At 50.0% G+C, this 22,871-nt stretch overlaps 1 protein-coding gene across 6 annotated transcripts in view; it reads left to right on the forward strand.

Moving 5' to 3' along the window:
• The window catches only part of LOC119972765 (sperm-associated antigen 1-like), a 179,118-nt gene that overhangs the window by 131,896 nt on the left and 24,351 nt on the right, over positions 1-22,871 (forward strand). For all 6 annotated transcript variants that reach the window (XM_038810095.1, XM_038810100.1, XM_038810097.1 and 3 more), the window contains exons 16-17: positions 7,492-7,618; positions 12,154-12,315. In XM_038810095.1, the coding sequence (XP_038666023.1) occupies positions 7,492-7,618; positions 12,154-12,315 (289 nt within the window). The remainder of the gene's footprint in view (positions 1-7,491; positions 7,619-12,153; positions 12,316-22,871) is intronic.

The following is a 22,871-nucleotide window of genomic DNA, read 5'->3' on the forward strand; positions in this document are numbered from 1 at the left end:
GGCGTTCCTCGCCGAGGCCAAAAAATAATCCCGTTTAATAGCAGGGTTGCGGGCAGCACGGTGGCACAGTGGTTGCTACTGCTGCCTCATGGCACTGAGGACCCGGGTTTGATCCCGGACTCAGGGTCGCCATCTCTGTGGAGTTTGCACATTCTTTCCGTGTCTGCGAGGGTTTCACCCCCACAACCCAAAAAGATCTGCAGGCTAGGTGAATTGGCCACGCTAAATTGCCCCTTAATTGGAAAAATTATTAATTGGGTACTGTCAATTTATAAAATAAAGCAATATGCAATCCAGGATGGTCTGTTCTATAGTTGGATCCACAACATTGGTCCAGAAAAGCATCCCGTGCACACCCTTCCTAAATACTGAATACCCCTGGATGTTCAGTTCCCATCCCTGACCACCCTGCAGTCATGTCTCCGTAATCGCGACTAATTTGTACCTGCTTACATCTGTTTGCATGATTAATTCATCTATTTTATTGTAAATGAGGTGTGCATTAAGGCAGAAAACCTTAAGGCTTTTCTTTTTAACGTCATTCAGGTCCTGCTCAGATGCAACCCAATGGGTTGGTACTGGTCCCATCTCCCCAGAACCGATTTCAATGTCCTAGGAATCTGAAACCCTCCCCCTCTCACTATCTCTTCAGCCAAGTATTCATCAAATATATATCATGCTGTTTCTGCACTGACTAGCACGTGGCCTTGATAGTAATCCTGAGATCACTACTATTGAGGTCTTACTTTTCAACTTACTTCCTAATTCTCCATATTCTGCTTTTTGGACCTTATCCCTTTTTAAACCTATGTTAACCCAGGGCAGCACGGTAGCACAAGGGTTAGAACAGTTGCTTCACAGCTCCAGGATTTCAGGTTCGATTCCCAGCTAGGGTCACTGTCTGTGCGGAGTCTGCATGTTCTCCTCGTGTCTGTGTGGGTTTCCTCCATGTGCTCCGGTTTCTTCCCACAGTCCAAAGATGCGCAAGTTAGGTGGATTGGCCATGCTAAATTGCCCTTAGTAACCAAACAAAAGGTTAGATGTGGTGACTGGGTTACGGGTGTGGGCTTAAGTGGGGTGCTATTTTCAAGGGCTGGTTTAGACTCGATTTAGCCTTCTTCTGCACTGTAAATTCTATGATTCTATGTCATTTGTACCAATGTGTACCACAACCACTGGCTGTTCACCCTCCCCCTCCAGAATGTCATGTAGCTACGCTGAGACATCCTTGACCCTAACACCAAGGAGGCAACATACCATCCTGAAGACTCGTTTGCAGCCACAGAAACGCCTATCTAGTCCCCTTACAGTTGAATCCTGTCTAACCATTACATTCCCACAGTTTTTACTCCTCTCCCATGCTGCAGAGCCAACCATGGTGCAACAAATTTGGCTGTTGCTGCTTTCCCTGAGAGGCCATCCCCCCAACAGTATCCAAAGTGGTACATCTGCTTTGCTGGGGAATGGCCACAGGAGATTCCTGCACTGCATGCCTAGTCCTATTGCTCTACCTGGTGGTCACCCATTCTCTTCCTGCCTGTGGACTCTTAGCCTGCGGTGTGACCACCTCTCCATACATGCTATCCACGATAGACTCCATCTCGCGGATGCTCCAGTGTCCCCAGCAGCCTCTCCCAGCTCTGAAACCTGGGCTTCCAGGTGCTGCAGCTGGAGACACTTCCTACATACAGGCTGGCCCCAGGCACTGGAAACGTTCCTAGCTTCCCACGTAAAGCAGAAGGAACACTACACAGTTTTAAGCTCCCCTGTCATGATCCTTTACACCTTTAAATTAAACCTTTCAGAATACGTATACTAAAAATAAAAAAATATCAATTACTCTAGGGCCCTTCTTCCCTGTTCCTCGTTGCTGCAGAATATAACCCTTACAAGCTGTAAATCACAAAATAAAGACCAAATATATCATAAGCGATAAAAGTAATAAATACTTACCCAGCCATACTCATTCAATCAGCTGCTCCCACTTGCCCCGCGTCACTTTTGAATACTGATGTGACCTCAGGAGCTCCAAACTCCAAGCTAGCACTCAGATTTCTCACTGCACTCTTGCGCTGTTTTCAATCTCTCGACTGCCTCTCCACTCACGCTGTTTTCAATCTCCCGGCTGTCTCTCCTCTTTTGTTGTTTTAAATCTCCCAATTGCCTCTCCACTCACCCTGTTTTTAATCTCCTGACTACCTCTTTCTTCACACTGTTTTCAATCTTCCAATTGCCTGTCCACTCACGCTGTTTTCAATCTCACGACTGTCTCTTCTCTCGCTGTTTTCAATCTCCTGGCCGTCTCTCTTTTGCTGTTTTCAGTCTCCCAACTGCTTCTCCACTCACCGTGTTTTCAATCTCCCAACTGTCTCTTTTCGGCATCTAGACTTAATGTGAGAAAAAAGTGAGGTGTTTCCGGTGAGCCCTCAGAGACAGAGAGGTGGTCTGGAGAAATTGCCGTTTTGGCTGGCTAGGTCAAGCTTCAGATATTTGGGAGTACAGGTGGCTCATGACGGGGCATTGTTGCATAAGTTGAATTTGGCCTTCTAGTAGAAGGAGTGAAGGGAGATTTTAAGAGGTGGAATGTTTTGTTGCTATCGTTGGCAGGGTGGGTTCAAACGTGAAAATGATGGTCCTCCCAAAATTCTTATTTATTTTCCGAAGGTCTCTGACCTCTTCACCTAAATCCTTCTTTGAGAAGATTAATAAGCCTTTGTCTGGGCAGGCAAGACACCTCCGGTTTGGAGAGCGCTTTTGCAGAGGAACAGGTGGTCAGGGGGTTGGCGTTGCTGAATTTGCTGAACTACTATTGGGCGGCAAATATCGAGATGGTTCGGAAATGGGTTCATTGTGAAAGGGTCATGTGGGTGAATGGAGGAAATTCCTGTACATGGTTGTGTTTGATAGCATTGGTGATGGCACCCCTTCCGTTCTCACCGGCCAGGTACTCTGAGTCCGGTGGTAGTAGCCCCGTTAAGAGTCTTTAATCAGTTTAAGCAATATTTTAAGCGAGAGGCGATGTCGTTGTGGGTGCCGATATGTGGGAATAACATATTTATCTCAGCGGGTAGGACTCGACCCTCAGGGTCTGGGAACGGGAGGGGCTTGAGAGGTTTAGAGATTTTTTTGTGGAGGGTAGATTTGCAGGGTTGGAGGGACTGGTGGAAAAGTTTCAGCTCCCAAGGGGAAATGGGTTCAGGTAGTTACAGGTTAGGAACTTTGTGCAGAAGGAGCTGCCTACGTTTCTTTGGTTGCCACATCCCTCATTGATGGACCCCGGACCCCGCCAGACGCAACCACCTACCTTCCATAAGGGCTGACGTCTCCCATCGGATCCCAGGATCATCCAGCAGCAGCCGCCGACCGAGAAAGCGGGGGAAACACAGCGGTCTGTAGGTTAGACTGAAGCAACGCAGTTTCAAGACCCCTCTCCCCAGCATACTCCTGGCAAACGTCCAAGCGATTGAAAACTATCTTCCAAGTGAGTTCACTTCAGCCATTATCACAGCGGTCTACATCCCACCCCAGGCAGAAGTGAGGAAGGCGCTGGATGAACTGTACACAGTCATAAACAACTATGAAACAGAACACCCGGAGGCCTTGTTCATTGTGGCCGGAGACTTCAACAAAGCCAACCTCAAGAGTGTACTGCCAAAATTCCACCAGCACGTCTCATGTCCCACCAGGGGCGACAACACTCTTGACCACTGCTACTCAAAAATCAAGGGTGCCTACCGTTCCATCCCCCGACCGCACTTTGGGAAATTGGACCACAAGACTGTGCTCCTTCTCCCGGCATACAAGCAGAAACTCAAGCGGGAGAATCCAGCTAAGAAGGTTGTGCAGTGCTGGTCCGAGGAGACAGAAGAGCTCTTACGTGACTGCTTAGAGACAGTGGATTGGTCCATATTTAAGAACCCAGTGACTAACTTAAATGATTATGCCACCACCGTCACAGACTTCATCAGCAAATGTGTGGACGACTGCGTGCCAAAGAAAGCAGTACGTACGTTCCGCAACCGGAAACCATGGCTCAACCGCGAGATTGACTCCCTACTGAAGGACAGATCTGAGGCGTTCAAGAAATCCTATACAAGTAATCCAGGTACGACCTCCGCAAAGCCATCCGAGATGCCAAGAGAGAATATCAAACTAAGCTAGAGTCACAGACAGACTCTCGGCGGTTGTGGCAAGGACTAAACAACATAACGGGCTACAAAGCGAAGCCGAGCAGTATCTCTGGCAGCAGCGCACCCCTCCCTGATGAACTTAATGCATTCTATGCTCGGTTTGAGCAGGTAACCAACAATCCGCTGTCGAGTGCCCCAGCAGCCCATAATTCACCCATACCCATCATCACAGCTTCCGAAGTCAGATTGGCCTTCCTGAAAGTGAACCCAAGGAAGGCGATGGGCCCGGATGGGATCCCTGGTCGTGCACTCAGAGCCTGCGCATACCAGCTGACAGAGGTATTCACAGACATCTTTAACCTATCCCTACTCCACTCCGAGGTCCCCACCTGCTTCAAGAAGACCACCATCATACCGGTACCAAAGAAGGACCAGGCAACATGCCTCAATGACTACTGCCCGGTGGCCCTGACGTCAGTTGTAATGAAGTGCTTCGAGAGGCTGATCATGAAGCGCACCACCTCCATACTCCCGGAACGCCTTGACCCACTTCAATTCGCATATCGTCGCAACCGGTCCACATCAGACGCCATTTCCCTGGCCCTACACTCATCCCTAGAGCATCTCGAAAACAAGGACTCCTACATCAGACTCCTATTTATTGACTATAGCTCCGCCTTAAACACCATAATCTCAGCCAAGCTCATATCAAAGCTCCAAAACCTAGGACTTGGCTCTCCACTCGGCAACTAGATCCTTGACTTTCTGACCAACAGACCACAATCAGTAAGAATGAACACCAACACCTCCTCCACAATAGTCCTCAATACCAGTGCCCCGCAAGGCTGCGTACTTAGCCCCCTACTCCCTGTACACACACGACTGCGTGGCAAAACTTGGTTCCAACTTCATCTACATGTTTGCTGACGATACAACCATAGTGGGCCGGATCTCGAATAACGATGAGTCCGAATACAGGAGCGACATAGAGAACCTAGTGGAGTGGTGTAACGACAACAATCTCTCCCTCAATGCCAGCAAAACTAAAGAGCTGGTCATCGACTTCAGGAAGCAAAGTACCGTACACACCCCTGTCAGCATCAACGGGGCCGAGGTGGAGATGGTTAGCAGTTTCAAATTCCTAGGGGTGCACATCACCAAAAATCTGTCCTGGTCCACTCACGTCGACGCTATCACCAAGAAAGCACAACAGCGCCTATACTTCCTCAGGAAACTAAGGAAATTCGGCATGTCCACATTAACCCTTACCAACTTTTACAGATGCACTATAGAAAGCATCCTATCGGGCTGCATCACAGCCTGGTATGGCAACTGCTCGGCCCAGGACCGCAAGGAACTTCAGAGAGTAGTGAATACCGCCTAGTCCATCACACGAACCTGCCTCCCATCCATGGACTCCATCTACACCTCCCGCTGCCGGGGGAAAGCGGGCAGCATAATCAAGGATCCCTCACACCCGGCTTACTCACTTTTCCAACTTCTTCCATCGGGCAGAAGATTCAGAAGTCTGAGAACACGCACGAACAGACTCAAAAAAAGCCTCTTCCCCACTGTCACCAGACTCCTAAATGACCCTCTTATTGACTGACCTCATTAACACTACACCCTGTATGCTTCAACCGATGCCAATGCTTATGTAGTTACATTGTATAATCTTGTGTTGCCCTATTATGTATTCTCAATATTTTGTTTAATTCCCTTTTCTTCCATGTACTGAATGATCTGTTGAGCTGCTTGCTGAAAAATACTTTTCACTGTACCTCGGTACACATGACAATAAACAAATACAATCCAATCCAATCCAATGATGGACAAGGTAGTGTCTGAGGATAAGATAGGAGAGGGGAAGATATTGGATATGGGCAATTGATGGAGAGGGCCTCGCAGGAGGAGATAAAGAGGAAGTGGGAGGAAGAATTGGGTGGTTCATTTGAAGGGGGTGTTTGGAGTGAGGCCTTGCATAGGATAAGCTCGACCTCCTCGTGTGCGAGACTGAGCTTGGTGCAGATTAAAGGGGACCGGCGAACCACACACACACATGTTCTGGTCCTGTCTGAAATTGGGGAAGTTCTGGGAGTCATTTTTCGAGATAATGTCTGTGTTGTTCCTCATGTCCTAATAAAGCTCTTGGTGTTGGGTGGGGTTATTGGGATAGGGGGAGGTGTTGACCTTGGGTAGGGTGCTCTTTCCAAGAGCCGGTGCAGACTGATGGGCCGAATGGCCTCCTTCTGCACTGTAAATTCTATGATTAACTATGAAAGCTCGTAGTTTTAAAGTTGAAGTAGATGCTTTATTGTGAGTTTGTTCTCTCTTCAGTGCTTAACTTAATGTTACATCTGTGCTGCTAGTCTGTCTTGCTACCAGCTCCCGTTCCTGTGAAGTGTGTCCTGACTTCCTGCTTGTGTGTATTTGTACCTCTCCCGTGCTCCCTCTAGTGCTTGCTCAATTGTATTGCATCTACACAGATATACAATCACCACTATGTCAGAGATTTTAGGGATAAGGGTGAAGCTGGGCCCGTGCGTGGCGATATTTGGATGAATCAGGAGTGCAGGAGGCGTGAAAGGTTGGCCTTTCCCTCCTTGATAGCCCGGAGGATTTTGTTGGGGTGGCGGGCTCCGGAGCCGCCAGGGGTGACGGCGTGGGTGGGAGATCTGTCAAAGTTTCTGCATCTGGAGAAAATTAAGTACGCCAATAGGGGGTCAGAGGAGTGATTCTATTTGAGGTGGAGGCTGTTTATCTCCATCAAGAGTTGGTAATTGTCGACTGTCCGTGTGGAGTTTCCACATTCTCCCCATCTGCGTGGGTTTCACCCCCACAACGCAAAAGATGTGCAGGTTGGGTGGATTGGCTATGCTATATTGCCCCTTAATTGGGAAAAAAAATAATTGGGTACTCAATATTTGTTTTTGAAAAAAGAATTGGTAGTCGTCAGTAAATAGAGGGGGGGGGAGGGTTTGCAAAAAATCAAACGGGACACATGATGGGTTGTATATTTATTATGAAAATTGTATAAAGCTGAATGAGTGTTACGTGTATTGGAAAATGCCCTGAATAAAAATATTTTTATAACAAAAAGAAATGAAAATAGGTGTAACTTCACACCAAATTGGTAGGTTTCATTGATCTATGGATTAATTGCGTGTGTGTTTGCACATTTGTGTGTGTGCAAGTCACATTAGGAAGGTACTAGTATGTATACATGTATATTTACAGTTTTTCTCACCCAATATTTGGGATTTTTAGGTTAACTGAATAGATCTGAAAAAAATCTCAAGATGAGTCACAAATATGCATTATTAAAGAAAAACTACACTCTTTTGCTTTATATTTTTCTTAGAGCACTTTGTTTTCTGAAACTTAATCAATATAAGAAGGCTGAAGAGGACTGTAACTCAGCTTTGCAGCTGGAGCCCACGAATGTAAAAGCATTTTATAGAAGAGCCCTCGCTTACAAAGGACTAAAAGTAAGGCACTGGATTAGCCACAGCAAGTGAACACTGGAATTTTATCCATTGGTAGCATAATAACTGTGCTGGTATTTGGAGATATTTGGATAAGAGATGCTGTATCGATGCAACCTTTGCAGTGACATTGGGCCACAGTAGGTAGATATGGGATTTTAGCTATTCTATACCAGCGCCGTTGACAATCACTGTGCCATAATGAGCTGACCTCGCTCCTTAATTCAGAGTCAGGTCACCATAATAAAAAGAATCTCCAGATGCATGACGTGTTGCAAACAGACCATGTTCATAATAGGCACCAGAGTTTTGGGGACCAATAGAAGATAACATACATCTAATGGCTGAAGGATAAAAAAGTGTTCTTGGTACTTTTAACGTTTAGTAATAAGAATTATACACAATTTTACATATGTATTTACAGTTACTGCCAGGACTATTTAAATTGTTTATAATTACATTAGTTGGGGGGGGGGGGGGGGGTGCTGTTTTCCCCCTTTCCCCCCCTTGAGTTCTCAAAGGAGGTTAGGATCGTCCGCCTTCCCGCTTTGACACGGGTGGGAGGGATATGTGTCCTCTCCTGCGAATGCCCTTCTGCCCCGTTCCTTCTCTGCTGTACACGAGCCTCTTCCATCCAGGCGGTGCTCCCTGCACCGCACCTCCCCCCCCCCCCCCCCCCGCCCTTCTACCCCCCTTCCTATTCCTCCCCCACCCTCCGCTAGTTATTAGCTGGTTGCAAACAGGGCTGCAAAGAGGTTTGTAAACTTCTTCCACGTGTCGTGGAATCTCTCTTCGCATCCGCTTATCGAGAATTTTATTTTTTTTATAGTTGCCAGGTCTGAGAGCCACTCCGAGGTCCTGGGTGGCACTGCTGACTTCCAGCCTAGCAGAAATCTCCGCCTGCCGATCAGTGAGGTGAAGGCCAGGGCGTCCAACCCCTTCCCTGCCCAGAGCTCTGGATGCTCTGACACCCCGAAGACCGCCACAGATGGGCATGGCCCCGTCTCAACCCCCACCACTGTGGACATGGCCTTGAAAAAGGCCGTCCAGAACTCCAAGTCTGGGGCAGGGTCAGAACATGTGGCTGTGGTAGGCCAGGCCCTCCTGACAGCCCTCGCACCTATCCTCCAACTCTGGGAAGAACCAGTTCATACGAGTCTCAATAAGGTGTGCTCTGTGCACCACCTTGAGCTGCATCAGGCTTAGCCCAGCGCAGGAGGAGGTGGAGTTGATCCTGTGCAGCGCCTTGACCCAGAGCCCTCCCTCTATCTCCATGACCAGCTCTTCCTCCCATTTCCATCTGCTCTTGTCCAGTGGGTCCTGACCTTTTCTATGAGTCGTCCGTAGATGTCACCACATTTATCATCCCCCTAACCAGTCCAGCCCTATCATTGTGTCCATAAACGTGTGTCCAATTCTCTGGGGGAGCATTTTTGTCTCCTTGTGGAGAAAGACACGGAGCTGCAGGTATCTGAGCTCGTTCCCTTTCGGGAGTTGGAGCCTCTCTGAGAGTCTATTGTGAACGTACATGTCCTTCACACTCAGTCCCTTTGTCCTCCTTCCAGTTCTAACCTCGCCGGTGTAAACCAAAGGCTGTTGAAAATGGAGACCTTGATGGACATCTCGACAAGCTTGAAATGACGCCTGAACTGGTTCCATATCCTTAGTGTGGCCATTACCACTGGGTGTTGCGGGAGAGTAGTGGGATGGCCAGCGCTCGGAGATCCCAGTCCACCTCTGGTTCCCTTAGCCATCATCTCACCCTGTCCGTGTTTTCTGCTCAGTGGTAGAGTATGAGGTTCGGTGGAGCCAGGTTGCTACATATTCTGTGGGCTTCTCCCTTACATTTCCTTCGGCAGTCCCACAATTCACCGACGCCGTTGGTTCTCCTGGTTGTCAACTTATCCTTGGGTCTTGACCAGGCTTGCTACCTAGACCTCGAATGCCGCGATCTGATCCCCTTGGTCCGTGGCAGCTTTTTCAAGGTCCCTTGTCGTTGATTCCTGGGCCTCTAGCCTCCACTGCGTATTGTCCATTGTCTCCCTTGTGGGGACTGACACAGCTTCCACTACCGCCTCGACAGCTGTTAGGAGGTCTTTTCTCATCTCCTCCCTATGCCTCTGGAGCTCGGAGGCGATGAAGCATGTCAGCTTGCCCGGGTCTGCGCTGGGAGCTCTGGGGGGTCGACCCTCACCTGTTCTGTGCCTCCACGTGTAGTTCCCTACTCCCAAGTTGAGGTTTCTCTCCCCTCTTTACTGGCTTTTCAGCTGGGCAGCCGATTCCTTCTCATCCTGCTTGGCAGTGCAGTCGATGGGGTGATTAAACTGGGGGATTATGAGTACCTTAGGTTCCTATTTGTTGGGGTTAAAAGGCTGTCGTCAAAGTTCTTAGAGGAGAGACACCTTTCATGCGACCGTTCAGTTCATGGCCACCACCCGAAGTCCCCTCCTGCCACTTTGAGAAGCAACCCTAGTTAGAATAACATCAGAGGCTTGACTGAGTGTTGAACATTATTGGTGCATTGATTCCCAATGGGCTACATTTAGACCAGGCACATTGGAGCTACAAAGACAGGGGAGATGCCATCCAATATATAACAGGGTCCCTTATTTGGCAGGGTAATGGTGAATTTATATTATTTTGATTGCATGTCAATTTACGTTGCACTGCTGATTAGAAATATTTACTCAATGGCCAAACTGCAAAGGTTGCAACTGTATAACGTCTCATATCCAAATGTCAGTACTCTGAACTGTTAGGCTTTCTAAACATTATTACGATTAGAAACTGTAAAATGGCTAAAACCTACTTATTCGCATACATGCTTAGCTTTAGTTGCTAGTGTCACTTGACAATAACTTGAATGCATTCCATGCATGTCCAATGTGACTTTGAACTCTGTAGCAATCAACTCATAGTTTCTCGTGACTCCAATTAAACTTTGCATTAAACAACTTTCTTCCCATGCTTGCCGTATTGCCCTTCGACCTGTATATTGATCCCTCACCCACACATGGGCATTCCCCCAATCCGTCATCACGTTTGACCTTGAGACTTTCCCCGAGCTTCCTTCCTTCCTCATATCCATTTTATTATCAAAGTTGTTTTCTTCCATCTCCACATCTTCTTGTGCAACTTTTCTAATGCTTTCACAGACACACCTCACAAATTACATTCAAAACTCTCCCAGCAACATCCCATCCACTTAAAGTTCCTTATTCACATCACCCCTCTTCCCAAGCTCCATTGGCTCCCTAAATCTTTCCACACTCTCATTTCCCCTCTGATCTGAGTCCAAAGTCTTTTGTGCATTCTGGAAAGGATGAGCGTTTTAGAAAAGTGAATTCCAATTGTTAAACATGAAAAATGAAAATCGCTTATTGTCACGAGTAGGCTTCAATGAAGGTACTGTGAAAAGCCTCTAGTCGCCACATCCGGCGCCTGTCCGGGGAGGCTGGTATGGTAACATCCAATAGGTATTAATCATTTTATGTTAATAGGAGGGATTATCAACATGAAGCTCAGTAAAACTAACCATGGTTTGTGTAATTCCCTTAATATTAGATAATGGATGGTGTGTAGTTCCAGAAGTTGAGGATGATGATCTCTGAATTACCACCTGGTCCACTTACTAATTAGCATAAGGATAAATGGATCAGTAAAGTCAATGTAAGGACTGGTGTGGGAAGGCGAGGTTCTATTTCTTGAGACATTGGTAACAATGCTGGAACAGGAAGGAGCTGGACCTGAACTTGAGACCACATTCCAAGCAGAAAGGATATACAAGACTGTAGAAAAGACTTCAGACCAATAGAGGGTGATCAGACAGTGAAAACACTATGGAATAGCAAAGGATGCAAAGCACTGTTGGAAGTTGTTTGTAGACATTCTGACTGCAGTGATTTAATGGGAGTATGTATAAATATGAGAGATCAGTGATACATGTAGCAGAAATTCCATAGTTCTAATAGAAAATGTTATTTTTTTACACAAACTGGTCTCCCCTCCAACTGCACTGTGGTAAAATGCCAGCAGAGGCAGGAAAAGGTCCTTAATTGACCACCTAAGTGATTCCGTTGGGCACTGGATAGGTGGGCTTTCTGCCACCCTTCTGCCACTAGAAAAATGGCAAGGCAGAGAGAAAACGCAGCATCCACTTGGGCTCGGCTTGAAAACTTTTGAGTTACTGCGCAGCTGTGCAGCCTAAAGGGAGCATTGATCATGGCCCCACTGCTTTCCTCCAGGCAATCTACTTAGCAGGTTAACATCGCGAGTCAGTGGGCTCAGAGGGGGCTAAATGACCACCATCATTTCAACAGTTTCCACCAAGCAGAGGGAGTTAAAATCCAGGCCTTAAACATAATTCTGCCACATGTCTATGCAGGAAGCTGGCTCATGGGCACAAGATTCCTAGAATCTGAATTAAAATAACACCAGTTTGAGATTCCTGCGGTGAGCATCAATTTAAAGCTCATTGCAATACCCTTTAGCAAGATTTCTGTTGTGTAAAAAAAATATTTTTTTTTTTTCTTTTCCAGTGCTACACATCTAGTATTGAAGACCTCAATAAACTACTGAAGCTTGACTCAAATGTTGCTGAGGCTCAGAAAGAATTGTTGGAGGTTTCTAAACTTTTGAAACAAGAGGGAAAGAAGACCAGCAATCAAGAAAAAATTAGGAAAGATATCCTGATACAGGAGGTATATTTTTGTATTCTAATCAGCCAACAAGGTTGCAAGGCAATGTTTAACCAATTCAGGTGGAAACTATAATTCCAAGAGATTCGAAGCAGTGTGAAGCAGCTACCTGGGAGTATCTCTTATGGCTCCCTTATGGCTTTAATGAACTTGGCATTCAGGAGACAGACGTTTTTGTACTAATTTGCTCTCCTAACCATCTGAGTTGGCATTGAAGTGGTTTGAATATTATCGGGCTGCCAAATTGACACCAAATGTTACAAATAAGGTCTATAGAGTGATGGAAGTGAGCCCACACATCAGTCAGCAACATCCAAGTAAATTTGCTGATTATTTCGGCCAGTGGCTAGGTTGGCTTGTTTTTACTGCTCTAACATAGAACATAGAACAGTACAGCACAGAACAGGCCCTTCGGCCCTCGATGTTGTGCCGAGCAATGATCACCCTACTTAAACCCACGTATCCACCCTATACCCGTAACCCAACAACCCCCCCTTAACCTTACTTTTTTTTTAGGACACTACGGGCAATTTAGCATGGCCAATCCACCTAACCCGCACATCTTTAGACTGTGGGAGGAAACCGGAGCACCCGGAGGAAACCCACGCACACACGGGGAGGACGTGCAGACTCCGCACAGACAGTGACCCAGCCGGGAATCGAACCTGGGACCCTGGAGCTGTGAAGCATTTATGCTAACCACCATGCTACCGTGCTGCCCCACTGAAGCTGATTATCCAATCTCACGCTGCCACCATGGAAAATTTGCGGACACAGTTTTGTAACCTTTCACCCAGTAAAATTAATAGACAGAAATATTGCAGACTGCGTTGTTGCATTTTCTCATGATATACTCCCGATAAGAATAGTTCCCAACTGGAAACACAGGATTGCAGATGCAACTCTTATTATAAAAGCACCTTTTAGGTGTTTGCAAAGATATGTGGTCAGCTTCCACTAACTATCCTCAGCTCTACCTCTCTGTCACCTCTAATTCCCTCGACCGCTTCTGTGCTGTCAAACTGCTTGACTGCCATTCGATCTTGGATAAGTCATTACTTTCGCCAGCCTAACAACGGAAAAACTGAAGTTTTTATTTTTGGTGCACACCACAAGCTAGTTACTGATTTCACTGTGCTTTCAGTCTCAGACTGTAGCAAGCTGGTTTCCTTTTCAATGAGTTTCAGCTCACATATCCTGCGTGAATGGCAAAGACTGCTTACTTTCACCTCCTCGAGCATGCCAATATTTATCCAACTGCTGAAAACCTCTCATTTACACTTTTGCCAGCTGCAGACTGGAGAGACTGAATCGTAACCTTGGATCCAACCACAACCTGTTAGGTTAAAAAAATCTGAAACCGGAACCAACCAGCTAACTTCAAAATTTAATGATATAAAGAACAGGCAAACAGTCAGCTGGTGAGAGATATGTTGCTCATTTAAATATTATGACGAGGCTTCATTTTAACCATCATTCTATTTTTAACTCACGTCAGCTCGTTGCCCCAGGCCTCAGGAAACCTGGCAGGTGAACGGAGGCAAGAAGTTCTGAATGATAATGCTTCCATCACCGCTTGTGGGCAAACAGAAGCAGAGTGCTTCCTCCAGCCCCAACAAGTTACCCAGTAAACTGAACCTCCGCAATCTGTTTGTTAATTCCCATCAATCCACAGTTGGACCTCCAGCCACCATTAAACATGACCCTTACCCATCCCAAATTAGGTCTATCTGCTCTCTTTGGCTATGGCCGTGACTGCAGGTTTTCCTGCTCAAAAGGCCTCTGGTCTGTCAATCAGACTAGCTGGGTGGGAAACGGACAAAAAGATATTTAAAGGAGTCCTGCAGTTAGAATCTGCTAGATCTTTGGGAAAACCCAGAGGACCCCTAGAGATTGAGCACCTGACAACATAAATGGAGCTAAGGTGGAAGGATTGAGGGTCAAAGTCCAGATTTAGCTGTAGCAGCAAAGTTACAATAATGTCCTCCAATGCCATGCAGCCATTTACACTACACTCAAAAGTGCGACACGATTGGGAATGGAAAAGCTGTGTGTGTGTGAATGGCCCAGTGTTCTCCCCCTGGCCTCCACACTGGCTCCAAACATCCACTGAAAAACATGCGCTGAAAGTGAGGGAACAATTTTCTGGCAGGGAGCTAATTTTTAAAATTTGTTATAGATGCACCTTCTTCCTTCATCCCTATTTCTTACACTCTCAAAAGTTGTCATTTACTTTTCGTTGCTAAATTTGGCTTCAGTGGTCACCTATTCCAAACAACAAATGGAAAACATGTATATTGACGCCTGAATAGGGAGGCAAGCCAATTCGGAGAATATGGGACTACAACAACCAGGAAGGAAAACACAAAAAATTAAAACTGCACTGAAAAAGGAATCCCATTCTATCAAATTAACTTAATTTTAATTTGAAGTGCATTTTCCATCTGTGCTTTAACTTCATAATACAAGTTCCATTTCATTTCAGTTAAACAGAAACAGGAAGTGACTTTTAGGACTTTGATAGCAGAAATATGTTGCACAGTTTTGTTCAGCTGAGTACATAGTCATAGAAATTCAGCTCCAATTTGAACTGCAGATATATGGAAACTTAAAAAAACAGCCCTGAATTGCGATCAAAATGACAAATTATTTTCTCCTTTGACCTACTACCCTAACCCATTTCTTGGGCGAAATTCTCCGACCCTTTCGCCTGGGGGCGCCTAAAATCCCGCCCCCGCCGTGGCAGAGATTTTCCGCCACCCGGGAAGTGGCGAGGGCAGGAATCTCGCCACTCCGATCGGAGAGGCCCCTGCGGCGAAGTCCCGCCGCTGGGAAACCTCTCCCGCCGCCGAGGTTTAAACCACCTCTGGAACGGCCGGCTCAGCGGCGCGAGCAGGCCTCCGGGGTCCTCGGGGGGCGGGGGGCAATCGAACCCCGGGGGGTGCCCCCACGGTGGCCTGGCCCGCGATCGGGGTCCCCCCCTCAGAGTCCGGGCCAGTGCCCTGGCTGCACTAGTTTCTTCCGCGTCCGCCACGGCCTCCGCCATGGCGGAAGCGGAAGAGGACCCCACATCGCGCATGCGCCGGCAGTGACGTCACTGCCGGCGCATGCGCGGACCGGCGAAAGCCTTTCGGCCAGCCCCGCTGCCGGGGGCGCCGGTTGTTTGCGCCGGTCTTCTGGTGGCAACCGCTCCGGCGCGGGGCTGGCCCCCAAAGGTGGGGAGAATTCCCCACCTTTGGGGAGGCGCGACCCCTGAGTGGTTGGCGCCACTCCCCTACTCCGGGACCCTCCGCCACGCCGGGTAGGGGAGAATGCCGCCCCTGGGGCGAAATTCTCCGACCCCCAGCAGGGTCGGAGAATCGCCCGGGGGCGCCTAAAATCCCGCCTCCGCTGTGGCAGAGATTCTCCGCCACCCGGGAAGTGGCGGGGGCAAGAATCTCGCCCCGCCGATCGGAGAGGCCCCTGCGGCGATTCTCCGGCCCGGATGGGCCGAGGTCCCGCCGCTGGGAGGCCTCTCCCGCCGCCGAGGTTTAAACCACCTCTGGAACGGCGGGCTCAGCGGCGCGAGCAGGCCCTCGGGGTCCTGGGAGGGCGGGGGGCGATCGGACCCCGGGGGGTGCCCCCACAGTGGCCTGGCCCGCGATCGGGGCCCCCCGATCAGGGGCCGGGCCAGTGCCCTGGGTGCACTATGTTCCTCCGCGACCGCCACGGCCTCCGCCATGGCGGAAGCAGAAGGGAACACCACATCGCCGGAGTAGGGGAGTGGCGCCAACCATTCAGGGGTCGGGCCTCCCCAAAGGTGGGGCAGCTGGCCGCTGATGTCACTGCCGGCGCATGCGCCGACCGGCGAAAGCCTTTCGGCCAGCCCCGCTGCCGGGGCGCCAGGTGTTTGCGCCAGTCTTCTGGTGCAAACCGCTCCGGTGCGGGGCTGGCCCCCAAAGGTGGGGAGAATTCCCCACCTTTGGGGAGGCCCGACCCCTGAATGGTTGGCACCACTCCCCTACTCCGGCACCCTCCGTCACACCGGGTAGGGGAGAATGCCGCCCCTTGTCTTCTTTGCTGAAAGTGCAGATACTTGGTAGGTACAGTTCCACTGATGCCAGAAGCTTTACAAAACCTCACCCAAATGAGCTTTCTTTTTTTTTTGATATAATTTTTATTCAAGTTTTCAACAACAAATTTTATCACAACAGAGAAAAACAGTAACCCTTCCCCTCCAATACAAAAACAATAAATTAACAAGGAAAAGAAATAAGCATAAAACCATGAGAACAAACCCCCATAACAAACCCGTAGCCCCCCCCCCCCCCCCCCCCCCCCCCCTCCCCCGGCTACCTTCCCCCGATTCCCGTCCATTTTCCCCTGATTCTTGGCCACCCGGCTATTCTTCCTCTTGTTCGTTGGCCACAAACAGGTCCCGGAACAGTTGCATGAATGGCTCCCACGTTCTGTGGAAGCCGTCGTCTGACCCTCGGATGGCGAATTTGATTTTCTCCATTTGGAGAGATTCCGAGAGGTCGGACAGCCAGTCTGCAGCTCTGGGTGGTGCTGCTGACCGCCAGCCAAACAGGATTCTACGGAAGGCGATCAGGGAGGCAAAGGCAAGGGCATCTGCCCCCCTCCCCAGGAATAGATCTGGCTGGTCTGAAACCCCGAAGACCGCCACTATCGGGCATGGCTCCACCCTCACCCCCACCACTTTGGACATAGCCTCGAAGAAGGCTGTCCAGTACTCCACAAGTCTGGGGCAAGACCAGAACATGTGGGCGTGGTTGGCCGGGCCTCTTTGGCACTGTTCACATCTGTCCTCCACCTCCGGGAAGAACCTACTCATACGGTTTCTTGTTAAGTGGGCTCTATGTACCACTTTTAGTTGCGTCAGGCTGAGCCTTGCGCACGTGGTGGTGGAATTGACCCTATGCAGTGCTTCGCTCCAGAGTCCCCACCCTATTTCAATCCCCAGGTCATTCTCCCATTTCTTTCTTGTTGCGTCCAGTACGGTGTCGGCCCTTTCTACCAGTCGGTCATACATGTCGCTACAGTTCCCTTTATCTAGGATACTTGCGTCCAGTAGGTCTTCCAGTAGTGTCTGTCGTGGCGGTTGTGGGTATGTCCTTGTCTCCTTTCGTGAGAAGGTTTTGAGCTGCAGATACTGTAGCTCGTTCCCCCTAGCTAGCCGAAATGTCAGTTCGCCCAGTGTTGGTGTGAACCTATGGTTGTTGCAGATGGGAGCCTTGTCCGACATTTTGGTCAGGCCAAATTGCTGCCGCAGTTGGTTCCAGGCTGTCACCACTGGGCAGCTGGAGTGTTTTTTGGGTGGGGATGGGAGTGCTGCCGTGGCGAGGGCCCGGAGGGAGGTCCCTATGCAGGAGGCCTCCTCTGCACGCACCCACTCGGCCTCTGGTAGAATTGTAGGTTTGGAAGGGCTAGCCCCCCCCCCCCCCCCCACCCCTGGATTTTGTTTTTAGTAGGACCTTCTTTGGGATCCTAGCATTTTTACCCCCCCCCCCCCCCCCCCCCCCCATACGAACGCCATGATTAGTTTGTCCAGCGCTTTGAAAAAGGCCTTGGGGATGTAGATCGGAATGGATCTAAACAGGAAGAGGAACCTGGGCAGTACGTTAATTTTGATCGTCTGGACTCTCCCGGCGAGGGAGAGTGGGAGTGTGTTCCAGCATTGCAGGTCCTTTTTTACTTCCTCCGTCAGATTGGTGAGGTTCCATTTGTGGATCCCATTCCAGTCATGGGCTATTTGGATCCCCAGGTAGCAGAATTTGTGTCGGGCTTGTTTGAACGGCAGCCCCTTTAGTGCTCTCCCCCCCCCCCCCCACCTTGCGGGTGTACTGGGAAGATCCCGCTTTTGCTCATGTTGAGTTTGTAGCCCGAGAAGGCTCCAAACTCTTTCAGGAGCGCGATGATTCCGTCCATGCTGCTTTGTGGGTCCGAGATGTAGAGGAGCAGGTCATCTGCATAGAGTGAGACTCTGTGTTCTCTGCCTCCCCTTCGGATCCCCCTCCAATTTTTTGCTGCCCTGAGTGCGATTGCTAGCGGTTCGATTGCTAGTGCGAACAGCAGCGGGGACAGTGGACATCCTTGTCTGGTGCCCCTGTGCAACTGGAAGTATTGGGAGTTGGTATTGTTGGTCCGTACGCTCGCCATGGAAGCGTTGTATAGGAGCTTTACCCAAGCGGTGAACCCTGTTCCAAGCCCGAACCGCTCCAGTACCTCTATGAGGTATTTCCATTCGACTCTGTCGAAGGCCTTTTCTGCGTCCAGGGAGACGATCACCTCTTGTGTTCTCTCCCTGGAGGGGCTCATTATCACGTTCAGCAGGCGCCTGATGTTCGAGGTAAACTGTCTACCTTTGACGAAGCCCGTCTGGTCCTCTGTGACCACCTCGGGTACACAGTCTTCTAGCCTTTTGGCTAGGATTTTGGCCAGTATTTTGGCGTCTGCGTTCAGCAGTGAGATGGGTCTGTATGACCCACATTCCGTTGGGTCTTTGTCTTTCTTAGGTATCAGCGAGATTGAGGCCTGTGCTAATGTGGGTGGCAGTGCGCCCCTAGCTAGCGAGTCTGTGAACATCTCCCGCAGGTGCGGGGCCAGCGCTATCGCAAATTTTTTGTAGAAGTCCGCCGGGAATCCGTCCGGTCCCGGCGCCTTCCCCGCCTGCATGGAGCTAATGCTGTCCATGATCTCTCCCAGTGCTAGTGGTGCTTCCAGGTCCCGTTTTCTGCCCTCTCCCACGACTGGTATGTCCAGTCCATCAAGGAACCGGTTCATCCCAGCCTTCCCCGTTGGGGGCTCTGAGGTGTACAGCTCTTGGTAGAAGGCCTTGAAGGTTTTGTTAATCCTCTCTGGTTCTGTTTCCAACGTGCCTCCGGTACCCCTGATTTGCGCAATTTCTCTGGTGGCTGCCTGCTTTCTCAGCTGGTGTGCCAACAGGCGGCTGGCTTTGTCTCCGTGTTCGTACAGGGTCCCGCGCGCCTGGCGGAGTTGGTGCACTGCTTTCCTGGTGTAGAGCAGGTCAAAGTTCCTTTGTAGTTCTTTCCTCTCCGCCAGGAGCTCTACGGTCGGGGCCTCGGAGTATTTACGGTCTACCTCCAGTATGGAGTCGACCAGCTTCTGCCTAGCCACCCTTTCCTCCCTATCTCTTTGCGCTTTGAAGGCAATGATTTCCCCTCTTAGTACAGCCTTAAGCGCTTCCCAGAACGTGGAGGGTGAGACCTCCCCGTTTTGGTTATTCTCCTTGTACTCTGCTATGGTCCGCACTATCCTTTCGATGAAGGCCTTGTCAGCTAGTAAGGCACCGTCCAACCTCCATGTGGGGCGCTGGGCCCTTCCGTCTCTAGCCACACGTCCATGTAGTGTGGAGCGTAGTCTGATATCACAATTGCGGAGTATTCCACTTTGTCTATCCCTGGAAGCACCGTTTTCCCCACCACAAAGAAGTCAGTTCTGGTGTACACGTTGTGTACTAGGGAGAAGAAGGAGAATTCTTTCTCCCCCGGGTGGGCAAACCTCCAGGGGTCCACTGCTCCCATCTGCTCCATAAAGTGACTGAGTTCCCTTGCCATGCTTGAGGTTTTCCCCGTTTTGGGTTTTGATCTGTCCGTCTTTGGATCCTGTACCAAATGAGCTTTCTTAATGTATGCACTGCAATTGGTTTTTCAACCAAAGGAAACATCATTTCCAACCACTCTTCTCCAACTCTCACAATCCACTTGTTGTATGCTTAACATAGAGTACGAACATAGAGCTTAGGAACAGAAGTAGGCCATTCAGCCCTTTGAACCATTTGATAAGATCATGGCTGAGCTAGTTGTGATCTGAACTCCCACCTTCGTGACTGCCCTCATAACCCTAGACTCGCTTGACCATCACAAATCTAGTACAGGCTTGACTAAATTCAATGACTCGCCCTCCATTGCTTTCGGAGAAGAGAATTTCACAGACTAACGCTCAGAGAAAGATATTCGCCTCATCTCCATTTTAAATGGGAGGCCCTTTGTTCTCAAACTGTGCTCCGTAAACTAGGGTTTGAACCAGAAGCTTTCCAGATCCCTGTGGTTCAGAATCACAACATACAACTGTGCTTGGGAAACAATGGACGCGATTCAGCGAACCTATTGCGCTTGGATTTGGACGCAACAGGTGAATTGTGCATGAGCCCCAAATCGGGCTCCGCACCAGGCGCAAAATCTCGCTCGAGTCACTCGTCTTGCACCACCTGCCGTGATCCAGATCTGAACATTTAAATGAGCCGAATAGCCAGATGTCGGATTTACCAGGCCAGGGTGCCGTTTAGTACTGGTCCACACAAACGTGGATCAGTCGCACCTGGAAGGGGGAGTGGTCTCCCAGGCCATTGGAGGCCCCCAGGTGGCCAGGTTCAGAGCAGGGTGGCACCCTGGCACCTGGGCATGCTGGTGGTGCCACTCTGTCAGTGTCATGGGCACTGCTCGGGTGTCAGGCTGGCAGTACCAAGGTTGGGCCCAGGGCGGCCTTGCCAAGTCGGGGGGGGGGGGGGGGGGGGGGTCAATAGAGTGTGGAGCCTGAAAGGTTGGTGGCGGGAGAGGAGTTTGGGTCGGCCTTCCAAAATAGCGCCCCAATCTGCGAGGAGCCTTTCGCCAGCAGGAAATCCCTCTAAGTGTGGCATCGGTGGGGAGAAACCTGCAAGGCCAAAAATAACGGCGAAGTGCCATTGGATAGCAGGATGTTTCTCGCACTGCAACCACCAGGAAATACCTCACTAAATGTGCCGCTCAGCGGACTTTAACTTGGGTCCACTTAATCACGCCCAATAAATTATCTGCTTAAATTATTGAGTTAAACACGTATAACATTGTAAACGTATTGTAAATATATTATTATGTGGTGTGGGTTTTGATGTCTCGCTATCATAAATTATCTTTTGCTCTGCCTCCCTTCCTAATGTTATCTTTACCGCCTCATTCACCTCCTCTGCTTTAACAAGGTATTGTTTTTGTCAAGTCACTCTATATCAATGCAATAGTTTGTCTCTCTCTCTGGGCGCGATTCAGTGGCAGCATCACACTCGAGCGAGAACACAGCAAGGCTGGTGAATAGTGGGAGAGGCCAAAAACAAGAACCACAACGGTGCCAAACAGTTTGTGATGCAACTGGTCCACTCCCGTAGGTGAAATCAGGACCCCGCTGTGGCGTGGCGAGAAACCAGTAATCACCGCTTAAGCCCTCTTTCCATGAGTTAACTGGAGCCACCCTCTATCCAATGGCCACCAGTGATCCAGCGACCTCCCCAGCAAGTGGTCACGCTGGCATCGATTAGTATTCCATTTTAAAAGCGATAACCTGGCGGAAGGGCTGCTGCAGGGAGCCGAGGAGGTGAGTAACCATATTCGTTCACAGGCAAAGACCCCAGGGAGCATTGGGTTTGCTGCCCCTATGCTTGGAGGTGGTTGGGGGCACTCTCGGCTAGGGTGGTCCACCGTGAGGGGTGGAGGGGGGGGGGCCGCGGAGATGTTGCTCCACTGGGGGAGAAACCGTGCCCAGGTTCTCCATGCCAACCCCTGGACTGTGTGTACTCATTCCAGGAGCAACCCCTGTCCCTGCCTGTCTGCCCCACCGACCACCCATAATCCCCACTGACGGCCGAGGCCTCTGGCCATGCAGCTGAAGGCTATTGCAAATAGAGAATTGACAATCTTAGTTAAGTGAGCACTTCACACATCCTAAGTGGATTCCCATGGGTGGGCGTGCCATTTATCATGTGGGCCTTATTGCCTAGCATCCCACTGGTCACTCTGCCTGAATACTACGGGAGGCAACAGCACGGACGCAGCAGCCAAAATCTGAACACTCGGGATGGCCCAGGGACATGTACCCGGCTGGAAGGCTGGTGAGTGCAACGGGGAGGGGACCAGCTCTCGGTCCAGATAACGTTATGTGCAGCTATCGAATACAGGGTTTGGGGTCCGGTGAGCGGGGTCCCGTTTGCTGCCAGGTGTGTGTGGGTAGGGGGTACTGGGTGTGGGTAAGGAGGATCAATGGGGGAATGGAGGGTCCCGGGTGGGAGCCACCGCTGTTTGTTGGTCTAACACCCTCTCCCGAATCCTTACAGATATTGAAAGGTATGGGCCGTATTTTGGACTTGCTGAACTTGCCCTAGTTGTGCTGCTGGCAGGCCGGACGGCCATGCGCCAGAGAAAGGGGCTGCAGCAGCGCCGACAGGCTCGAGGTGGCAACCCATGTGCAAGGCCCAGCCCCACACCCAGAGGACCCAGCCGCCCATCAGGCCAGGGAGGGACCTAAAGAGGGAGGCCCGCGAGGGCCCAGAGAGTAGATGTCCTTCGAGCAGATGATGGACAGTGCATACCGCAGGAGGCTCCGCCTCAACAAGGAAGCGGTGCGGCTCCTGTGCCATGTCCTCACGGACGTGGCACCACATGGATGAGGAGGACACCTGCTCTCCATGGCCGTCATGGTCACCGCAGCCCTGAGCTTTTACACCTCTGTATCATTCCAGGCTCGAGCGGGGATCTGTGTGGCATCTTTCAGGGTAAAGCCCATAGGTGCAT

This window comes from Scyliorhinus canicula, chromosome 10 (genome assembly GCF_902713615.1).
Source record: "Scyliorhinus canicula chromosome 10, sScyCan1.1, whole genome shotgun sequence".
In the NCBI taxonomy this organism is placed as follows: Eukaryota; Metazoa; Chordata; class Chondrichthyes; order Carcharhiniformes; family Scyliorhinidae; genus Scyliorhinus; species Scyliorhinus canicula.